This window comes from Carex rostrata, chromosome 26 (genome assembly GCF_964058835.1).
Source record: "Carex rostrata chromosome 26, lpCarRost1.2, whole genome shotgun sequence".
NCBI classification, from domain to species: domain Eukaryota; kingdom Viridiplantae; phylum Streptophyta; class Magnoliopsida; order Poales; family Cyperaceae; genus Carex; species Carex rostrata.
The window spans coordinates 4,091,537-4,113,266 of NC_135943.1; the positions used below are offsets into that span (position 1 = coordinate 4,091,537).

Sequence of the window (21,730 nt, forward strand, 5' to 3'; positions counted from 1 at the left end):
TAATTTATGACCTTGTCATTATTATTATAATTTTTTGTTGATTGCAATTATATTGGGAATTTTTTTTAGAAACCATAAATAAAAAAATAAATTTTACCAAACCAACTTGATTGCTTTGTTTTTTACAAAAATCATAAAAACCGAGATGCAATTTTGGTCCCCTTTTTTTTGGAGGGGGGGCCGAATTGTCATTTCAGTCCAAGCCGTTTTCACATATTTCAAGAAAAAAAAAGTTGAAAATTTGTAAAAATACCTGGGACCGAATTGTCATTTCAGTCCAAGCCGTTTTCACATATTTCAAGAAAAAAAAAGTTGAAAATTTGTGAAAATACCTGGGACCGAATTGTCATTTCGGTCCCAAAAAAATTAAAATAAAAAATAATTTCAGTCCTAATGATTTTTGTAGAAAGAAAAAAAAAAGTCATGTTAGTTTCAAAAAAATCTTTTTTTTTTTAAATTATGGTTTATAAAAAAAATCCATCTTTGGCCTTCTCGAAGCTTGTGGTGATGTATTTGTTCTTATATTAAGCACGAAGATATTCTGATCTGTCTATTACTAAATAAAAAATAAAATTTTAGATTAAATATCAACTCTTCAATCAAATATTTATTTATCATTGTTTTATTCTATGCATATTTTTAATTTATCTTTATATATAGAAGTCTAAATTTATTTAGATACTTACCACATTTGCTCTCATGTTTGGATTTTTCATTTTTTTTTTGAATTTTTTTTTAAATCCTCTTATTTGGGATTTTTTTTTTATTGATTGATAATTGATTGGTTATATCTTAATAATAATTTATCCTCAAGTAAATCAAGAAATCAATAGAAACAAAAAATATGACTTATTTGATATTTCAATTATTATCACAATATATATGAACTTGGAAGAACTATAGGACCAAATTATATGACGATGTTGTGATGTTGTGATGCTATAGCAGCACCATTCTAACCTAAAATATCAATTTTAGCAATATTAAATTTGGATATTATTTTGAAAAACCAATCCCGTATCAATATTTATTTTTGTCGTTTTCGACATAAACGCATAGTTTTTGTTCTTTTGTTCATTTTTTATATCAATTAAAGAATACTATTTGTCATATATTAATCTATTTTATAGGAAAATGCTAATATGTTACACGTAGCATAGCATACAACGACTCAATATTTGAGTTTTTAAAATATTAACGGTCGATCCGAACCGTTCAACATGATCTCATATGAATATGTACTTGCAAACCAAATTTTACATTTTTTTAGAATTTTTTTACCATTTTTTAGATAGATAAAAAATCACTTAATCTGAAAATTATGTACCATTCAGAAATATGAGAAATCTCAGAAGATATGGACTCCTTTATTTAGCCCCTAACGAAGCGCTACAGTGGGCCTAGTTAGATTCACATTGGGCCGAGTTAGATTTACATTTGTGAGAAAATTAACACGCAAGGCCCAGGTAGAGCCTTGGCCCATGAGAACTCGCAAGTCACAACAGCTACACTTCTTTTTACATTGTGATTGCTAATGATTCGGCTCATTCTCAATACAGGTTTTATTTTGAGCTCACAAGCTGCGCACAGGCCGGACAGATTGGAAAATACTGTCAAAATTTCTTTTAAATGTTTAGTTCTTCTAACTTATCAATAAAATATAAGATTAGAAGCTTGATCCATCTTATTTTTTCTTTAAAATTCGTAATTCGAATATATCACAACTATGGGGAGGATTCAAATTCCTCTATTTTTTGTGTCTCCATCGTGCCTCCATTTTTAAAACTTTAATAACTCAAAATTTAAAACTTAAAAGTCAAAATAAAACTGTTAGATGTGATCTATATTATTTTCTCTATCTGCTCATAAAAAATTATCACATTTCAATTTTGTTTTTATGTGAATCAATAAGTTGAAAAATCAATGTCTAGAAATTATCCACATTGGTACGTTTTTTACAAGCTCTTGATGACAATCAAACAAAATTGAAATGTCATAATTTTTTACACGTGCATAGATAAAATAATGTAGATCATATCCAATGGTTTTATTTTAACTTCTAAGATTTAAATTTTGAGTTATTAAAGTTTTAAAAATGGAGACATGGTGGAGACACAAAAAATGGAGACATTTGAACCCTCTCTATAAATATAATTCGAAAATAATTATTTTTTATTAATATATCAAAATGTAACATTTAACCAAAAAAATATTTATAATTTTCACAAAAAATTATCCGTAAACATAGTAATTAAAGTGTGAACAGATGAGATCCAAATTGCATTAATGTCAACCCAGATCTGTATTCAATCAAGGGGTCCAAATTAGCTGTGTTCTTATCAAGCTTCTAAATAGCTAGCTATAGCGAAGCTATAGCGCCGCTATAGCGGTTTTGGACCCAGAAAGCTAAGCTACGGGCTAAAACTACGCTAATCAAGCTACGACCGCTATAGCGGTAATAGCGGTCCGCTATAGCGCGTAGCGGCAATAGCGGTCCGCTATGCTACATGGGTTATGATTTTGCAATTTTTTTTTTTTCTGAAAACATGATTTTGCAATTTTAATGGGCCTTAATATCTAGATTGTTTTTTTTACTTTATTAAGCTATATCAATACAATGGAACATGTGCGGGCTATACCGCTATATCAATTAAATTTTGTATCATGCATTAATATATGGTAGTGGTATATTTTGAATATAAAATATATCGATAGTTTTTGAATTAGGGATATTTTGAATGACAATTTGAACTTTGTATTGGTTTAATATGAATAATATTAGAACTTCTTAATTAATTTGATATTTTTTTTCTTGATGAGACATTTTTACTAGGCAAAGCCTTCTATGGACATAAGGACCTATTTGTAAAATGAACATATTTTTATTTTTAAAGTTCAAACAGTCGATCCGAACCGTTCATCTTGTTCTCCATATTAATATGTGCTTGGAGACCAAATTTTACATTTTTATGATTTTTTTTACTATTTATTAAGATGGGTACAAAATTCAATGGTCTGAATTTGATATTTTTTATACCCATCTTAATAAATAGTAAATAAATTCATAAAAATGTAAAATTTGGTCTCCAAAGATATATTAATATGGAGAACAAGATGAACGGTTCGGATCGGCTGTTTGAACTTTGAAAATAAAAATATATTCATTTTACAAATAGGTCCTTATGTCCATAGAAGCATCACTCTTTTACTATTAGTAGAAATATAAAATATAATTTTTGAAATAAAAAAACGCTATTTATAATAGCTTTCGCTATAGCTCCGCTATTCGCTAAAGCTTTTTTTTTTGGTCTCCCTGCTACACCGCTATAAACGCTATTTAGAAGCTTGGTTCTTATTAATTGGGATAGCATGCTTGAGAAACAACATGTAGAGAGTTCAAATTTAGGACCTGGTTGGCTGCCAGGCGAGAACGGGAATGGGTTTGGGTTTGAATCTAATTTGAATGGCCGAAACACTGTGCGCGTGGAAAAAAAAATTTACTCTGAATTTTTTTTTTCCCCACCGGCACAGTGACAGCCAAACAGGCCCTTAAGTTCTCCACTTGTTCATCCTAGATGAAAATGCAGCACAAAAATACCAACAACAGATTTATCTGATTTTTTTGAACAAAGCTTTAGAATTCTGGATTTTAATTTTTGACCTAGCAAAGATTCACTTAACTGAAGACCATGCATTTATTAACTACACAACATTATCTAAGGATCTACCCAAAGATAAAGAAGAATTTTTTTTTCTAATTACTTCAATTAAACACTCTTATTTTTCTCATCAAACTTCACACTGTTAGCTTCCTTGGAGAGAATGTACTCGTTGCTGATGTCGTTTGCTATGAGGAGACCATCCTCTGAGGAACCATAGAGGCCTCTTCGGTTTAGACCGGCGCAGTAAAGGCCGTTGCTTCCTTTCCAGTGGTTGGGGTATTTGTTTTTTGCCATGCCATCATCTCCAATCAAACCCTCATCAGTCTGACATACAAACACACAATTGATTAAATTCAATATAAGGAGCTTTCCAAAATATATGTGTTGATTAATTTGAGTACCTCCAGCCATTGTCGAATTGTGCTTCGGTAACCTGTAGCGAAGATAATCGCATCAAAGTGGTGTGTCTTTCCATTGGAAAATGTCACCATGTTTTTTTCTATGCTTGTCAGAGATGGAAAAACCTGAACACAAGATAATCTCATTCTGTTACCACATTTTTGCATATAGTACAAATCGATTTTTTTACTGGTTTAATTTTCAACTAAATATTGTTTGATACATAGAAAACTTAACCTGAATCTCTCCGTTCTTGATCTTGTCGTAAGCGCCGACATCTACAACTGGATAAATAGGAGTGTAGGATTTCATGTACAAGGGACCAATATCAGGCCTTCTGATACCATATTTGGCAGTGTTGCCAAACCTGAGATAACAGAGCAAGAGAATAATATGGTCTACTATGGACATTGGCAAATGCTTCATCAGGCGCATGCCAAATAACCAGATCTCTTTAGTAACGATATGGATCTGTAACATGAAAAAAATAAAAATAAAAATAGCATCACGTCGGAGCATTTAATTTGGCATCAATGTAAAGATCAGTAGTTACCTGCCAAAAGTAGGTTCATTACTGTAACAAATTGACCTAGCTTCTGATCTGTTTTGTACTAGCTAGTCTCAAATTATAATGTATCATGTGCAATGAGAGATTATTGGATTCAAAATTAAATAAATAACTATTTTGCATACAATTTCAGCTTCAGACAATAGCTCCTTTCAGACCCATTATATCTTAATTCTAACAGCTGAAGGTTGGTTCACATCTCAAATAATTCTGGTAAGGTAAGTCTGATCTGAACCATATCCTACACAACTCATGACCTCATCAAAATCAGAATCCGAGAAGCATGAAATGTTGATGAACCCGTAAACGATTTGGAAAATGCTCATTTGCAACCAGATTAATTCTATTGGGAGAATAACTAGAACATATTTTAGCGTTGACTTTATTTAACATAATTGAAGCCTATATTCAAAATAATAGCAAGCAGGAATTGATTAGGCCGGGTTTGGATTCATACGGATAATTAAATGGGATCAGAGTTTGCCAGATCTGGGGAAATTAATCACTTGTCTGCGAAAAGCACAGCACAAGTTAGGTGTGTTCTGTTGCTTAATGCCAGAACCAGAACATAGAAAGCCATGCCAGAATGTCAAAATAAAATAGAGCATCACTGTAAGTCTGTAACAGATACAGAGAGAGAATAGAGGATGAGTTGGATTTAATTACAGAATCCAATGTATTATCATGTACCACTTATATTTTTTAATAAAAAAAATTAACTTATTAGAGGTACTGGTCGGAATAAAACTGTTCAGGTCCCATCTTTTATTACCATGATCTGACAGCGTGGATTAAGAAAAAGACAACAATTAATTAAATAAATTAAAAAGATTCTACCGGTTCAATAAAAGCATTGTCTAGAATTGTAAAGTGGGTACTTTATTTCTGTTGACCTGGTCAATAGAATTGTAAAGCATTGGTAGAGTGTGGAAAAAACATATCGTATCGTAACTAACACGCCATAACTAATATGCCATGACTTTTGGTCTTGTGTCGTGCCATACTGTGATTAAAGAACACTGACATGTGCCGTGTCGTGCTGTGCTGTGACCAAAATGTTAAGAAGTGATCACGGTACGTGAGTCACGCCGTGACTATTCGTGTGCTGTGTCCAAACGTAACTAGTTACGTTTCTTACGTTTAACTATTTTTTTTCATAATTTAAGTTAGTTTATTCAAGATTCGTCATTTGATTAAGACCTAACGGTCCTAATTACACATGACTCGCGTGATTACGTGATGTGTCGTGCTGTGATCAGATCTTTCGCGTGATGTGCCGTGCCAAATTTTTCAAAAACTGATCACAGCACGGGACACGTGAATCACGGTACGGAACAATTACACGTGCCGTGCCATTTCGTAACGGAGCCGGCTCTGCCTAGCCATTTTTCCCACTCTAAGCAGAAGTATGATTGGAGAATTTTAGTCTTTTTCCTTACACATGAAACCTCTCATTTTATTATTTTTTCCCTAAAAAAAATTAGCAACCAATTCCTGTTTCATTAGAAAAGCAGTCTTACAGAACAAATATTCCAATAAAGTTACTAAACCTTTTTTTTTCATTTATTGCGTAAAATGTTGTTGGTAGGTATACAAAAGAAATAATCCAATATAAAACGATTGTCATTTGAAGAAATTGTATCTGGTTAATTGCTAACAGTATATGCAATCAATTATTTGTTGAATATCAGAAAACAGAGCAATGAAACAGAGCATGCAAAACATGTAAATTACTTACCGGGCTTCGTACGACAACCGAAGTTCTTGCCCCGGCTTCAAACAGATCATAGGTGATCTCCATACCTGAATTACCCGATCCGACAACGAGCACATCCTTCCCTTTAAATGTAGACCCGGTACGGTACTCGCTCGAGTGGATCGCCACCCCTTTAAAACTCTCCAACCCGTTAACATCCGGCACCACCTTTTCATCGTTCTCCCCTGCCGCCACCACTAGGTATCTCCCAACATACTCCTCCAAAACATCACCATTCCTGGCCTTTAAAATCCAGCGACCCAACCTGTGATCATATCGGGCTGACTCCACTTGGCGCCCGAAACGGATCCGCAAACGGAACCGCTCTGCATAGGAGTCGAGATAGGAGATGAATTCAGATTTGGGGATGTAGGTGGGGGTGGTCTCAGAGTGTGGCAAATGTGGGAGAGAACAGTATTGCTTTGCCAAGTGTAAGCATACACGGTCATATGATTTCTTGCGCCAGAGCGGGCCGATGCAATCGTCCCGCTCCAGGATCAGACTGTGGACCCCTCGTTCGGCCAGGGAGGCTGCTACTGCAAGGCCTGACGGGCCGGCCCCGACTATTAGCACAAGCTCCTCTTGTTTATGTTGGTACTCATTTGCTTTCTCTTCCATTTTTGTTTCACCTTCTTCCTTTCTCTCTGTTTTTTTTTTTCTTATAAAAAAAAAGGTTGCTCTGTCTCTTTTTTTATTTGTGAGAATATATATGCGTTGCTTAGGAGCAAAGAGGGAAGAAGAGAAGAGAAAGTAGGACCAGAAGTTGGTGGAAAAGTAACCGATTTATGATTTTATCTCGTGTAATATTGAGTGTGTCCTTTGTAGAGGTTTAATTGCTGTAACGTTCATGAATCATGATTTGATTCATTTTATATAGATGATATTGTTTACTGATTAATATGCATTCAATTAGTGGGTTTTTTTGTACAAGGAAAGAACATTTTCAATAGTTTACTGATTAGGAAATATGAAAAAAAAAAAAGTTACTCTACATTAAATGTATCCATCTAGAAAAACAAAAGATAAAATATCATTTAATACTAACCACTATAATAGAAAAGTAGTATGGTGCCCGAACGTTGTAATGGAGAAAAGAACAAAAGAATATTCATACATAATAACATATTTTTTTTTTAAAAATGGATCAATAAAAAAAATTTATTCAATAATATTTATAGATAATATTAAAAAAGATTGTTTTAGGAATGAAATGAAATGACTATTTAAAAATAGAGGTAACTTATGGCCAAGAAAAGTTTGGTTCAAAGAGAACACAAGCGAAAGAAATTGAAAGAAAAATATCGTTTGATTCATCAGTCCTTAAAAAAGAAAAGCAAATACTCATCTCTGAGTCAAAGAGAAATTCAAAAAAAATTGCAATCTCTATCATGTAATAGTGCACCTACATGTCTTGTTACTGGATCCGCAATGACAAATGGCAGATCCAATTTTGGGATCCGCAACGTGAAATGACGGCCATGTTAATATTGAAATTCCCATAATTCAGCGGTTTATTTTTTTTTTTTATAAAGGTAATTTTAAAAAAGTTGGCAAAAAAATATTATAAATACTAGATGAGAGAATAATCGGAATTTGCATGCGTCCATGAAAATAATTTTCATCCGCTTGTGTTCAGTTTAGCCATGATTTTATCAAATTTTGGAAATATGAGAAATAAGGGTTACTTTTTTGGTTGAAAAAAAAAAAGAGGAATAGACATAAAAAATTTCATATCAATCTAGTCAACATTATTCTTTGACCATATGTGCTACTCATAAGCATTTTAAAAGCTTCAAGTAGGAGTTGCAACAAGTTGACTCGTCACGAGTTGGGTCTAGCCAAGGTTCTAAATAGCGATTATAGCGGCATAGCGGGGAGACAAAAAAAAAAGCTATAACGGAAGCTATCATACATAGCGATTTTCCCTTTTCAAACTTTATATTATATATTTATACTAATTATCAACATAATCAATATTAAAGAATTGATGTAACAACTAAATGACAACTAAACTAAGTCTATACTTTTTATCAATTACGCAAATAAGAAGGAAAAAAAAATCTAAAAAGTAACATTATTTAATAGTTTATATTTTATAGTATTACATATTATAATAAACAAAGATCAATTAATTTTTTAAGGTAAATAAAGTCAATATACATATTTAAACATTTTATATATTATAATAATAATAATAATCAAAATTATCTTTTAATTGAAATGAACGATAATAATTTTACAAATGAATACTATGCAAAGAGCAATCAAAATGAAGAATTAGTATTTGAATATTTCTCGATATAGAATGATAGAATAAATCACAAATAAAAATAGAAGCATATAGTTTGGTTTAGTATACTTATCGTAGAAGACTATGTAGCATTAAAAATAAGAATAGAAGTACAGAAGTCCATATAAATTGTAAAAAAAAAAAAAACCATGTAGCATAGCGGTAGCTATAGCGGGTCTCATATAGCGGTAATAGCGGTCAACTATTATAGATATAGCGGTCGTAGCTGAGTTAGCGCAATTTTATCTCATAGCTTAGCGTTTATGGTTCGGAAAAGCTATAGCTAGCTATTTAGAACACTGGGTCTAGCTTAAACTTGTTATGAGCTGGCTCGTCTGAGTCACGAGCGACCTGACGAGCTGGTTTAGTGAATATGACTGAATTTTATTTTAAGAAAATAAATAAATTCTACAAATTTTTTAGACCGAATTGGACTGAGCTGGACCGAATTGGGCAATATCAAATGCACAGAAATTCATACAGATTCACAAATTGATGCCTAGCTGAGGTAGCTCGCGAGATGGCGAGCAAACATAATCCCAGTTTGAATTCTTTAATTCTGGACTGAGCTAGTGAAGAACTGGCTCGTTAACTGCTCGGTCCAAGACTCGAGTCACTATCGAGCCACGAACTACAATTTTTTTTTCCACCCCTAGCTTCGAGTATATGGTTAAATTTGCATACTTTTACTAATCAATGGAGTCGCCATTAATTTTCAACTGAACATTGAACTAAAGTTACAAGTTTGAACCAAAATATTTCTAAGCATCAAATATTAAACTTTCAGTATATATAAATGAGTGTTATATATCTACGTCAAAATTATAGCTTGTATCTATCTTTTTGCCCGATTTGTACCGCTTAAAATACTTTTATAATTAAAAGAATACTATAATGGACGTCGAGTAGAACGAAGGTGTTCTTAAGTTGATCAGAACTCAAATTTAAAATCTATCAAATTAGTTTTAAACAATAAATCTGAATCGTTGAAACTCATCTACCATACGAGTAATGCGTCTACATGTAAAAAAAATTAATTTTGCATAGAGTTAAGTAATGAACAAATGTTTAAAAAATAAATGCATTAAAATTAATTTATTAACCTTCTAATTTTGACCACTTGATTTTATACTAAATTTATTCGAATATTTAAAATTTTCACATGTGATGTGGTATGTGGGTTTCAACAGTTCAGATTTGTTATTTGAAGACGATTCAATAGATTTTAGACTTGAGTTCACCAAGAAGTTTGGTGAACTTAAGAACACCTTAGCTCTACTCATGGACGTCTCCATTGTTAGATTAAATGGAGGGAAGTGTGTCATTATAATTGATTATTGATAAAAACAATTCAGGGGTAGAGTAACTTGGAAGGATTGCACCGCTGAGAGAAGCCATGTTGAAGTTGAAGCCCCTACAGAGTAGCAGACACTTGGATTGCTGTGTCAGCCAGGAGCAGATTTGATTTATTGTAACGGTTACTGTGTTGAAGCCACAGCAGAGGAGGGACAGTATAGTGACAAATGAATTATTCGAGGTCAGTTCGGCAATGTCAAAAATTCGTGATTCGAAAATAATTCGGGTATAATTTGGGAATGATTCGGAATTATTTGGATCAAAGATCACAGTCCTGCAAGAGATCAAAAAGAAAAAACATGTTCTGGAAAAAATTCGGGAAAATTTCATAAAATTCGTAAATTATTTGGATTTAATTTGGTCAAAGTTCGGTCAACCGAATAATTCGGCGTTATGTTCAACATCACCAAAAAACCGAATTATTCGGATTTAATTCACGAATCTTGTGACTATGAGGGACACTTGGATCGATGAGTCGTCCATAGTCACAAGATTCGCGAATTATTTGCGAATTAAATCCGAATAACTTTTTTTTTGTGATGCCGAATTATTCGGTTGACCAAACTTTGACCGAATTAAATCCAAATAATTCACAAATTTTATGGTTTTTTTCCCGAATTTAACTAATTATTCGCGATTTTTTCCCATATATATATATTTTTTTTTTTTTTGCTCTCTTGTAAGACTGATATCTCTAGTCTGAATAATTCTAAATTATTTCCGAATTATAACCGAATTATTCTCGAATCACGAATTTTTGACTTCGCTGAACCGAACATGAATAATTCATTTGTCACTATGGTGTCATCCAGGACCAAATTTTTTTTCATTCGTATTGAAAAACAGAACCTCATTTGTTCAGTCAAAGATCGGTTTCATGAGAGTCCTCAGTCTCTTTCCTCACATTATGAGAGGATTTAATATAAGCTTTAAGTTTATCAAGTTTTGATAAATTTAAATTTCAATAACAAATTCTAATTGTTAATCTTAATCTTTCATTCCAATTATTTTTTATTTCTTTATGCATTTTTTATAAGATTGAGATATTTAAAAATGATTTTTTATTAGTTTATTTTTCAAGATTCCATAAATTAATTACAAATTTTTTTTTCAGTCATAAATAATGTTAGCAATCATTTTTCAAACAATGTTTAGTCATCTTCATCGTTATAACTCATCTTTAATTTCAAAATATAAGACTCATTAATAATTTAATATATTTTAATTATGTACATTCTTCCGTGAAGAACTGAACCAAAAAGCTAAATAAACAAGTATGTTAAATCTATAATTTATTTTAATTTTTTTAAAAGAGGCAAAAGCCCGTTTCATTTAACTGAAACAATTAATTACAACCATTGTCAGATCACACCTAATCACAATTCCAGAAAACACACATAACATTCTACCAACAAAACAAAGCATAACAACAATTCAAGATAATGAGCAAGCTAAGCTCCAAAAGAACACTAAAGTAGCAGGTACTAAGCCACTCAACGTGGGGCTAAGAATATAAGATAGATACAAAAATGAATTATAATCTCTATTCATGGCAATTGGTGCTTGGTACACCACAATCTCCATCGGCATATATTGAGCCAGTGGAATGGCATCCATTTCTTGTTGAATCCCTTCCTTGGTGTTTCCTGTCCAATAAAAGAGTAAAGATTTAATCATGAATATAAGAGTTATAGCTGATTTGGTAGAACAACTTTTTAAGCATTTGTCATTTCTATGTCTCCATATTGTCCAACAGACAGCACTTAGCACTAGCAAGAAACCCTGTCTTTTTGTGAGAGGAAAATTTAGGAGAAGTTGATTATATCTTCCACTATATGCCAGTTAGACAAAAATTGTTGTGATAGTGTGTACATGTTAGGAATAGATGGTTCACTGTTTCATTTTGAGGGCAAAATTGACAGTTTAGGGATTCATTCTATCCTCTAATGATAAGATTATCTTTGTGGGCCACCAACCACATGAAAGCTCTAATTTTAGGAGGCACTAATAAAGTTCACCAAATCAATTCTGCAATGGCAGAGAGATCCCCTCTAAAATTTCATTATTTGATACATAGAATGAGTACTAAACTCTCTTGTATGATGTGTAATTTATGTTGGAGTTGTAATATTATAATTTACAATTACACATGTGTGAAGTTGTTGTAAATTATTTCAATTTATATATCAACTAATTAATTCTATTTTCTTTGATATATGGTCAAAGCAATATCCCAACTTCACATGGGAAGTCAGAAGATGGAAATGCTTTAAATGATAATTTTATGTAAATATTTAAATTAGGTGAGATGGTCATCTTATTTTAATCAGAGTTGCTAAACAACTACAAGTCTTCAAGGCAATTTCTTGTCGGACCATTCAAATAAATTTTTCACCATTCATTTAATTCTTCAAGGCATTAATGAAAATCGGTAAGTTAGACATCTTTGTTCTTACCAAAAAAAAAAAAAATGTTATAAGACTTAATTTTGAGAACCAAAAATAAAAAATATATTTGATTTCACTTTTTTTTAACCAGAAGCTCTCTGAAGTACCTTAATTTAAGGTCCTGTTCGACAAACCGAGAAAAATAGATATAGAAATGAGATTATAAAATTTTTAAACTAATTTTTACTTGGCAAAATCAACATGGCCTAAAAGTTTTATTTGGAACGCGTTTCTTTGTCCCCATCTTCCGAATATGCCGAACAAATATATTATTTTTTCTTTTCAAGAATCGAGACTTTTTGTAATGTTGCATGTATTACAACTTTACACACTTTGCTAAGTAAAGTAATGCAATCTTGGATAAGACACAAAAGGTACCATCTTTCTTCAAAGTCTCATCTAATAAGGGTTAACTTGGGATTTAATCATAGGAATAAAAAGCAACAAATTGATACATGAGTAACTTGGGATTTAATTATATAAACATCCAACATAGAGTTAGAATTTTATATTATGAGAGTCAGATACATATAAAATTACATAAAAAAATTATATAAAGAATAAAAATCAATTTTACAGTATCATAATATTTTACTTTAAATTATAAAAAAAATGCAAAAATATATTCAAAAAAATAAAGATCAATTGATCTTATTTCTTCAGTTGAATACGCCTCTGCCAAACATATTCTACAATCATGAGAATCTGAAAAGGTACTATTGAAAATAAAAATTTTAATATATTTAATATAATTTAGCATCGTTTTATATAAAATGTAATGACATAGTTGGTTGTTAATAAAACTCTTACCAAGATGTAAGCTGAAGTCATTAAGAAATTAAAAGGATAAATTATATTGATATCAAAATTATTCGACCATTATAACTAAAAATTTAACCATTATCAAAATAAAAACTTAAAAAATATAAATGTATTCTCTTTGATTTAAATAGCCACTTTCAATTTAGTACAATTAAAAATTATTCCATTATCCATTAAATAATAAAAATATATTAACTATCTATTACATTTAATTGTTGGCTAAATGTTATTTTCAGTTGTACCAAAAAAATTAATACGCATACAATTTAAATCATAAAATATGTATATAAAGTTTATAAGTTTATTTTATTTTCCTAATAATTGTCACACATTCCTTTCAAAGAGAAAAAACCAAGAAGGAATATTTGTAGAAAAAATTAGATGTCATTTTGACTAAAGCAGACAACATATCGCCTTCCTTTGACAATATTTAATGTCACAAGGGACAAAAATAGAAAAACGGGACAGGCAGAATTTTTTCTTTATAGAAATTATATAAAATAATATAGGATAATAGATGAAATTTATTTTTAAAAAAATACATCATGTTACATAATATTGCCTAAAGAAACTGAAAAAATAAAATAAGTTATTTCTATTAAATCAAAATCTTAAGACAGAATATCTATTGCCTATATTATTTTGGGTTAATTTTTTATATGCCCTTGAAAACTTTTTTAATTTCCTATTTACCCTCGTACTCTTGATTATATCTAATATATCCCTCAACTCTGATTTTTCTTTTCTATTTACCCCTTGAGTTAATAACTCACAATTAAATATTATCTGATTTGATTATTTACCATCATACCCTTAATCGAGTTGCACATATAAAATTTTCTGATCAAAATCCAGTCCGTATGTTTGCTTTGAAATCCGTGCAAAATCAATCTAAAAAATCACTTACAAATTAGGAAATCATTTTTTTCTGAGCAAATAGAACTAAATTGAGAGTATTAAAAGTCGCCACTCTTTAGGCTTTCGACCCTATAAGATCGAATTTCATTTTTTTTTAAATTGAGAAAAAACGAGGATCAAAGCCCTCTTTTCTTTTTTTGAGGGGAACTGGTACACGAGAACAGTGTTTCCAAAGAGAAAGAAATAAAAACGAAAACAGGAAAAAAGGATAAAAACACCATTAAGTATACTAAGCCCTGTAAAGCCTTAAAAAATAAGAAATCTAAGCTGCTCACGAAGTCTGAGTGTTGTCTGAGTTGAAAACAAAGAAAAAAAAAAATGAGAAGATAAAGTGAAACCCCGAAATTTTTTCTAGACTGTGTCAATCGTTGTATTATCTCTCTGCTATCATAGCCATTTCACCTTATCTGCGATCAAATTTCAGTTTTATTGAGATGAACAAATGGATCAAAGATTTAGTTTTCAAATGATGATCTCAGATCATCATAAATAATATGTTAAGAAAAAAAAAAACTCATTTTGCGAAGGGCGATTCGTCATCCTTGCTGATGTTTATTTTAGCAATGCATTTCTTTTTCCTAAATGACATAAAAAATTAACTGAAATAGGAGGCTAGGCTTTCCTGTTGAATGTTATGGGACCATGTTAAGATGATGTTTTTTTTTTTTTATTATTATTATTTTTTTTTTTATATATATATAAGACTCTCAAGTCCAGAGATGCATATTCTGAATTTGGCAAAATAGGAGATTGCAATGACTTGAGCAACATTCGATTTTTCAGATGAATTTGCTGGGTCAATGGATTAAAAAAAGGGGAGATCTCTTTTAGGACTTCAATAACATTCGAGCACACCTGAACATGAACATGAAGATATTAAGATTCCTGAGCATACGATAATATTTTGAGTAAAAAAAATTTATGTATGCAACTCGATCTCAGCTTTTTAAATCAAAGATAAAGGACAAGGGTAAGATGGAAAAAAAGTAAATTAGATAATATTTAATTATGAGTTATTAACTTAAAGGGTAAATAGAAAAGAACAATCAGAGTTGAGGAATATATTAGATATAACTAAGAATGCGAGGGTAAATAGAAAATTGAAGAAGACTTTAAGAGTGTGTAAGAAATTAACCCTATTATTTTTAAATAAAAAATTATACTCGGCAGGACCGCATCCGCATGGAGAAATGATGAGGTTGATTGGATTCTAACTGTGCATCGAAATTAGAAATTAACAAACAAATATTTTGGTCTTGGGTCAAAAGTGGGTGAATCTTTTTCCAACGCCGGTCCGAAGCAAAAGTATATATAGGCTTTCCGTTTGGAGCCGAAATTTTTAAATTTACTATTTTTTCAAAAGAAAAAAAAAATCTTTTTTTTTTTTTAAATTTGATTTTTGTTATGTGTCATGGCCAAAGGTTTAAATAGCGTTTATCGCGTCATAGCGAAATGGTTAAAAAAACAGCGCTATTCTCATATAGTGCCGCTATAGCGCTGATAGCGACATAGCTTTTATCGTCTGAAAACGCTATAGCGCGCTATTTAGAACCTTGGTTATGGCCGTATCTAACAGATATGGACCCATTTATTGGAAGTCACATCTAGCGAATAAGACCTCAGAATAAGGTCCGCATCTAGCGGATGAGACTTCAAAATAGAGTCTGCACCTAAATAAATAAAAAACCTCATCTGAAAAAAAAAAAATGAAAGCTCATCCGCTAGATGTGGACCCTATCATAGGGCATCATCTGCTAGATGCGACCCAATAAATGAGTCTACATCCACTAGGTGCGGCCATATGGTATTAGAGGCCGCATCCACTAAGTGCGGCCATGGTAGAATCAAATTTTTCAGAAAAGATAATTTTTTTTCAATAAATGGTACATTTAAAAATTTTGGCGTTTGGAGTAAAAAGAATTAAACGGTCTGAAAAACTTTTATAATTTTTTATTATTTTTAATATTCGAGGATTAATAAAAATAATTTTATTTTCAAAATTCAGTCAAATAAATTAGATCTGTTTCACTCCTCATAAAAAAGTCATTTCGCAATTTCCTTTCTCTTTCTTTCATAAAACTAGAATTGTGGGATTTGAAACTTTTTGAATATGTTGTTAAAAAATAATATTTCTTTGTATAAAAATAACAAATCAGAAGTAACATCAAAGCAAAATAAATAAAGAAGAGAACAATATCTAGTTCAATTGACAAAATCAAAATTAGAGATGAAAGATAGAATCATCTGTTAATCTTCAGATTATTTTTTTTTCAGTAATTTCTCCCCAGTAAATTAAGGTATTAGAAAGAAATGTTGTAAAGAACGCACAATCTTTTACCTCCGATATAATTTTGTTAACCAAACACGATTCAATAAAAAAATATATATATATATATTTTCTTTCCCTTCCTTCCCTTCCTCTACTCTCCATCCAAACAAAGTGTTAAGGCCTCTTTTGATGAGAATCAAAGTATCAAACCATTCTAATATAGAGCAATTGAATCCATGTTAAATTTGACCATGCCTAAGTGGGGTAGCCGTGTAGGATTCCTGATTCGGTTCTCTTAAAAATAAAATATTTTTCTCTATTTTATTCAGCTCCGGTCCTCAGGTCAAGCAACTAAACTCACGCAGATATAAATAATAAAATAATACATCTTTTTACTATTTTGGGAATCGGATGCGGTCAGCCGGTCAGGCAATTTAATAATCTTTTGACCACTCAATCAAGGAGTGTAGAACAATCAATTAGAATTAGAATTAGGTAGAACAAGGAGTTTGGTGAGTTTAATTTTTAAAATTTATTGAATTGATTTTAAATGACAAATTTAAATTATTAAAACTTTATTTTACAAATAATATATTTATATGCAAACTTTATTCATTTAGAATTAACTTAATTTTATATAGTCAAATAATAGAAATTTATAAATTAATTTAATGAATAATTTTTATATTAAATTGAGGGATTGAAATTAATCAGATATATTTTTGAATTAAGCTCATAAAAAAAAGTCCCAATTTTACTCTATTTATAATGATTGTTTGGTTCAAATTCTAATGAATCTTTATTACAAAGTAGCTCTTCCTTATTAGTATGATAAATTATATTGTGTTAATATGATAAATATTTTTATGATGAATAAGAGTTAAAATTCTTCAATTTAATTTCAATATTAATATAAAGCTTCAAACTTATATTTCTTAATTTCATAGAAAAAACATCTCAATCACTGTACTGAATGTGATTCTCATAAATCTAACTGTTTTGTTTTTGAAGTGTAATAAGCCATACAAATATTATTTTTATATTGAATCTAGAGGCACCCGCTACAATTGAAATCCAGATCCATTTGGTGAAGTTCTTTCTTTTTTTCTTTGTCGCTCAAAATGACAATTTTTTTGCTGTCATAAATTTGGAGAGCACTTGACAAACGCATCACTGTTTGTTTGTCATCTTTATAGTCAAAATTTGATTCTTTTTTTTACTAATAGAATAATTGTTTTTTTTTTAAATAATAGAATAATTGCTGGACTATATATTTCTTTTGCAAATTGCGGAGAAAAGTGGGGCTGTGGGGGGGTTTTATACAATGCCAATTAAAAATCATATAATTGTTTAAGGTTGTTCTTCAGTGTCAGAGGAGAAACTCTCATTAAAAGAAAAGAAAATGATGGAATGACGGAGGAAACAATCCTTCAAACAGAAAAATTTACACTTCAAATTGAGAGTGACAGATTTTGTCAAAATCTTCTTGTCGCTCTCCTCTGCTTTCGTTCTCATTCGCTCCGTCTTCGATTCTCCTCTTTTGGAATAGGTGAGTTCATCTGATCATCTCAGATCTAGTGAGTTCTCACCTCTATACAGAGAATTTGTCGTTTCCTCCTTCCACGTCCCTCTATCTGAAGCTGAGCCTAACTGTCAAGATAAATGTATAACTATATTTCTATGATAATCACGAGACAAATGAAAAGACATCATGCAAATTTACTATTTCTCTCTATGAAAATATTTATTCAAAAAATTTTATAAAAGAAAATAATCCTATAAAAAAACTTGTATTCAACAAATTTGGGTACAAGTAATTTTTTCTCTAAAGGAAAAATTAGTTGATTTATTTTAAAATTATACAATTTCTTTTCAGAGACAGAAGCATGCATAACGAATGAGAGTCAATTGATTTTTTTTTTTTAATAATTTTATTCTCAGTATGAAAATTTTGTATGATTAATTTTAATTTTTTTTCGTTTGATCCATATAGTTGAAAGTCTCACTGCCTCCTGTTTCTTTTATTATAATGAAGTAAGGCAATAGTGTCTTGCCACATCGCATTTAATATCAACACCGAATTAATCATGATTCGAGTGAATAATCACATTATCACACCCGTTCTAGGTGATTTAAATGGGTGGGGTTTTGTCCAAACGGTTTTAGACAAAGTCTGATTTAAATTGGTATAAACATTTATAATTTGAGGTGTCATTTAAATTTATTAAGTTTTAAATATGTCTGCACGAATATCAATACAAATCGGACGTTTAAGCTTAATTTTGGATGAAGCTTTGTCCAAAGTCCTTTGGACAAAACCAAATCCCTATTTAAATAGCAAAATATATTTACTGGACAAGTCTTCTAAACTATTTCGTCCATGCAGGAAAAGAATATATTTTGTAATATTTTGTAAATTATGATAAGGTGGCAAAAAGATATTTTAAATTGAATAAAGTATGACAACATGTGTTATGTTTATTAAGAGAGTTTAATGAGTATAATTTCAAAATTTATTGAATTAGTTTCAAACGATAAATTCAAATTGTTTAAATCGATTTATTTTATAAGTGGTGAGTAATTTAGTATAAAATCAAGCTGTCAACCGGTTATAAATGAAATTTTACAAGTTATTTAAAATATTTATCTTTTATTATTTTTAAACTGCTTGATTTTATACTAAATAATTTTAAAATTTTATTTGTACATAACAGTTAAATTTGTAATTTGAAATTAATTCAATAAATTTTAAAACTATGTTTATCAAAACAGGAAGAGGGGGCTGTCCGATCGACATCGGATCACTTTTGTGTTCAATGGGTTCTCTCACAATCAGATCTGCTTTAGGATTCGTGTGTACGAATTTTAAAGCAGACACGAAATTGCGGGCGCGAATCCTAAAACAGATTCGATGATGAAGAGAACCCATCAAACACAAAAGTGGTCCGATATCGATCTGACAGCCCCCTCTCCCTATCAAAACATGCATCTCGAGCACAACACTCGCTACCTTTCCTCTTTTAGATTTTTATCCTTATTTATATTATTTAATATGACATGGTGTCAGTAAAAAAAAGTTACGACTCACTTAATTGACTTCTGATTGGGGTCGCGGACAACAATTAAGCGACATTTCCGAGAACTTCAAGTCCCACAAGTGACAAGAGACGCAACAACAATCCAAACACCACAAACAAACAAACAAACAAACAAACAAACTTGCGGTAGTTTCTTTCTCGATTATATTTACCGTAATTTCTTCTCGATTATATTTACGCTAAGGATACATTTGGATGTATCCAAAATAGAAATTATTATTATTTGAAATAGTTAGAATAGTTGTTATGTTTTAATTATTATAAATGTTAGAATAGTTATTATTCAGAAGTGTAAATAGATAGAAAAAAATAAATTTTTTTTTTTTTGACAACACAGTTTCGAAATGACAAAGTTAACACTATTTTTGTTGTCTTCGAATCATGATAATTTTCACTTGCTTATCTTTTATATTAAATAACACTTTGTTAGCACTATTATTTCTCATTTTCAGCCAAGGTTCTAAATAGCGTTTATCGCGTCATAGCGGGAAGCCGAAAAAAAAAGCTATAACGAATAGCGTCGCTATAGCGAAAGCTATGCCACATAGCGTTTTTTTATTTTTATAAAAATTATATCATATATTTGTACTAAATATCAACATTATCTAAGTCTCATAGAATAATAAATAACATCAAATTGATTAAAAAATTATAGTATTCATATTGAACCAATACAAAGTCCAAATTGCGACTCAAAATATCCATAGTATTACTAATATCATAAACTATCGATCTTTTTCTATTCAAAATATATTCAGCATCATGACGTAATCTATCTTTTTTCTATTTAAATTTCAAAATAACCTAGACATCATGGCATAATTAATTATCTTAATCTATTCAAAATATTCAAACTATCATATAGTAAGTATCATTTTGTTACTTCAAGTAATATCTTAATATATTTAATTTGAGCCTTTATTTAAAGCCCATATAAATTAAAAAAAGAAAAAAAAAACAGCTCATGTTGCATAGCGCGTTGTAGCTTCCTTATTTGATCTCATTTAATAATTAATAAATTTTTATCAAAATAATAATTAATAATTTAATATAAAGCTTAGTATGTCAATTATAAAAAAAAATCACGATTAAAATCCAATCTGAGCCCATATAAATTGAAAAGAAAAAAAAAAACAACATGTTGCATAGCGGGCGCTATTTGCGCTACACGCTATGCGCTATAGCGGACCGCTATTACCGCTATAGCGTCTGTAGCTCAAATAGCGTGTTTTAATTGTATAGCTTAGCGTTTTGGGTCCAAAAACGCTATAGCGCTATTTAGAACACTGTTTTCAGCTATTCATTATTTCAAATGTACAATTCAAATAATATTTTTACTAATCTAAATAGCATTATTTTTAAACTAATATAAAAATCACTATTTTTTCTGTATTCTCATATATTATTTTCAAATTTCACTATTTTAGCTTTCATCCAAACAAACTCTTAGTTACAAGCAACTAAACAATTCTCAGGTATTTTCTGTGAAATGATTATCAACTCATACACTTATCTCACTAAATGAGAATTAGCACACCCCCTTTCCTACCCAATCCAAAAAGAAAAGGGGTTTTAATAAAAAAAAGCTATTCACAAAGAAGTTCGGATTAAAGATACTTAAAGACTCGTACAAAAATTAGTCACGTTATTATCAGTTTTGTCACGGTAAGATACTTAAAGACTCGTAATTTCCTTTCTCATTCTTTCATAAAACTAGAATTGTGGGCTTTGAAACTTTTTTAAAATGTTGTTAAAAATAATATTTCTTTGTATAGAAAAAAAAAAAACCAGAAGTAACATCAAAGCAAAATAAATAAAGAAGTGAACAATATCTAGTTCAATTGACAAAATCAAAATAAGAGATGAAAGATAGAATCATCTGTTAATCTTCATATTCTTTTTTTTTTTCCAGTAATTTCTCCCCTGTAAATTAAGGTATCAGAAAATAAATGTTGTAAAGAACGAACAATATTTTGCCTTGAAATATTTTCACAGACTTAAGGCCTCTTTTGATGAGAATCAAAGTCTCAAACCATCCTAAATTGAATCCATGTTAAATTTGACCATGACTAATTTGTACATGAAAGCTTTATTGGTAGTATAAATCTTCTTTTTGAAGGTTGTTGAAATTTCTACCATCTCAAA

At 30.4% G+C, this 21,730-nt stretch overlaps 1 protein-coding gene across 1 annotated transcript; it reads right to left on the reverse strand.

Annotated features, from left to right (window-relative positions):
- Positions 1-3,595: 3,595 nt before the first annotated feature.
- Positions 3,596-7,081, reverse strand: LOC144544575 (putative indole-3-pyruvate monooxygenase YUCCA11). The gene is made up of 4 exons (XM_078293106.1): positions 6,368-7,081; positions 4,299-4,532; positions 4,064-4,186; positions 3,596-3,986 (listed from the first exon to the last, which is right to left on the reverse strand). Exons 1-4 carry the CDS (start codon positions 7,001-7,003, stop codon positions 3,768-3,770), a joined length of 1,212 nt encoding a protein of 403 aa, XP_078149232.1. The 5' UTR covers positions 7,004-7,081; the 3' UTR covers positions 3,596-3,767.
- Positions 7,082-21,730: the final 14,649 nt, after the last annotated feature.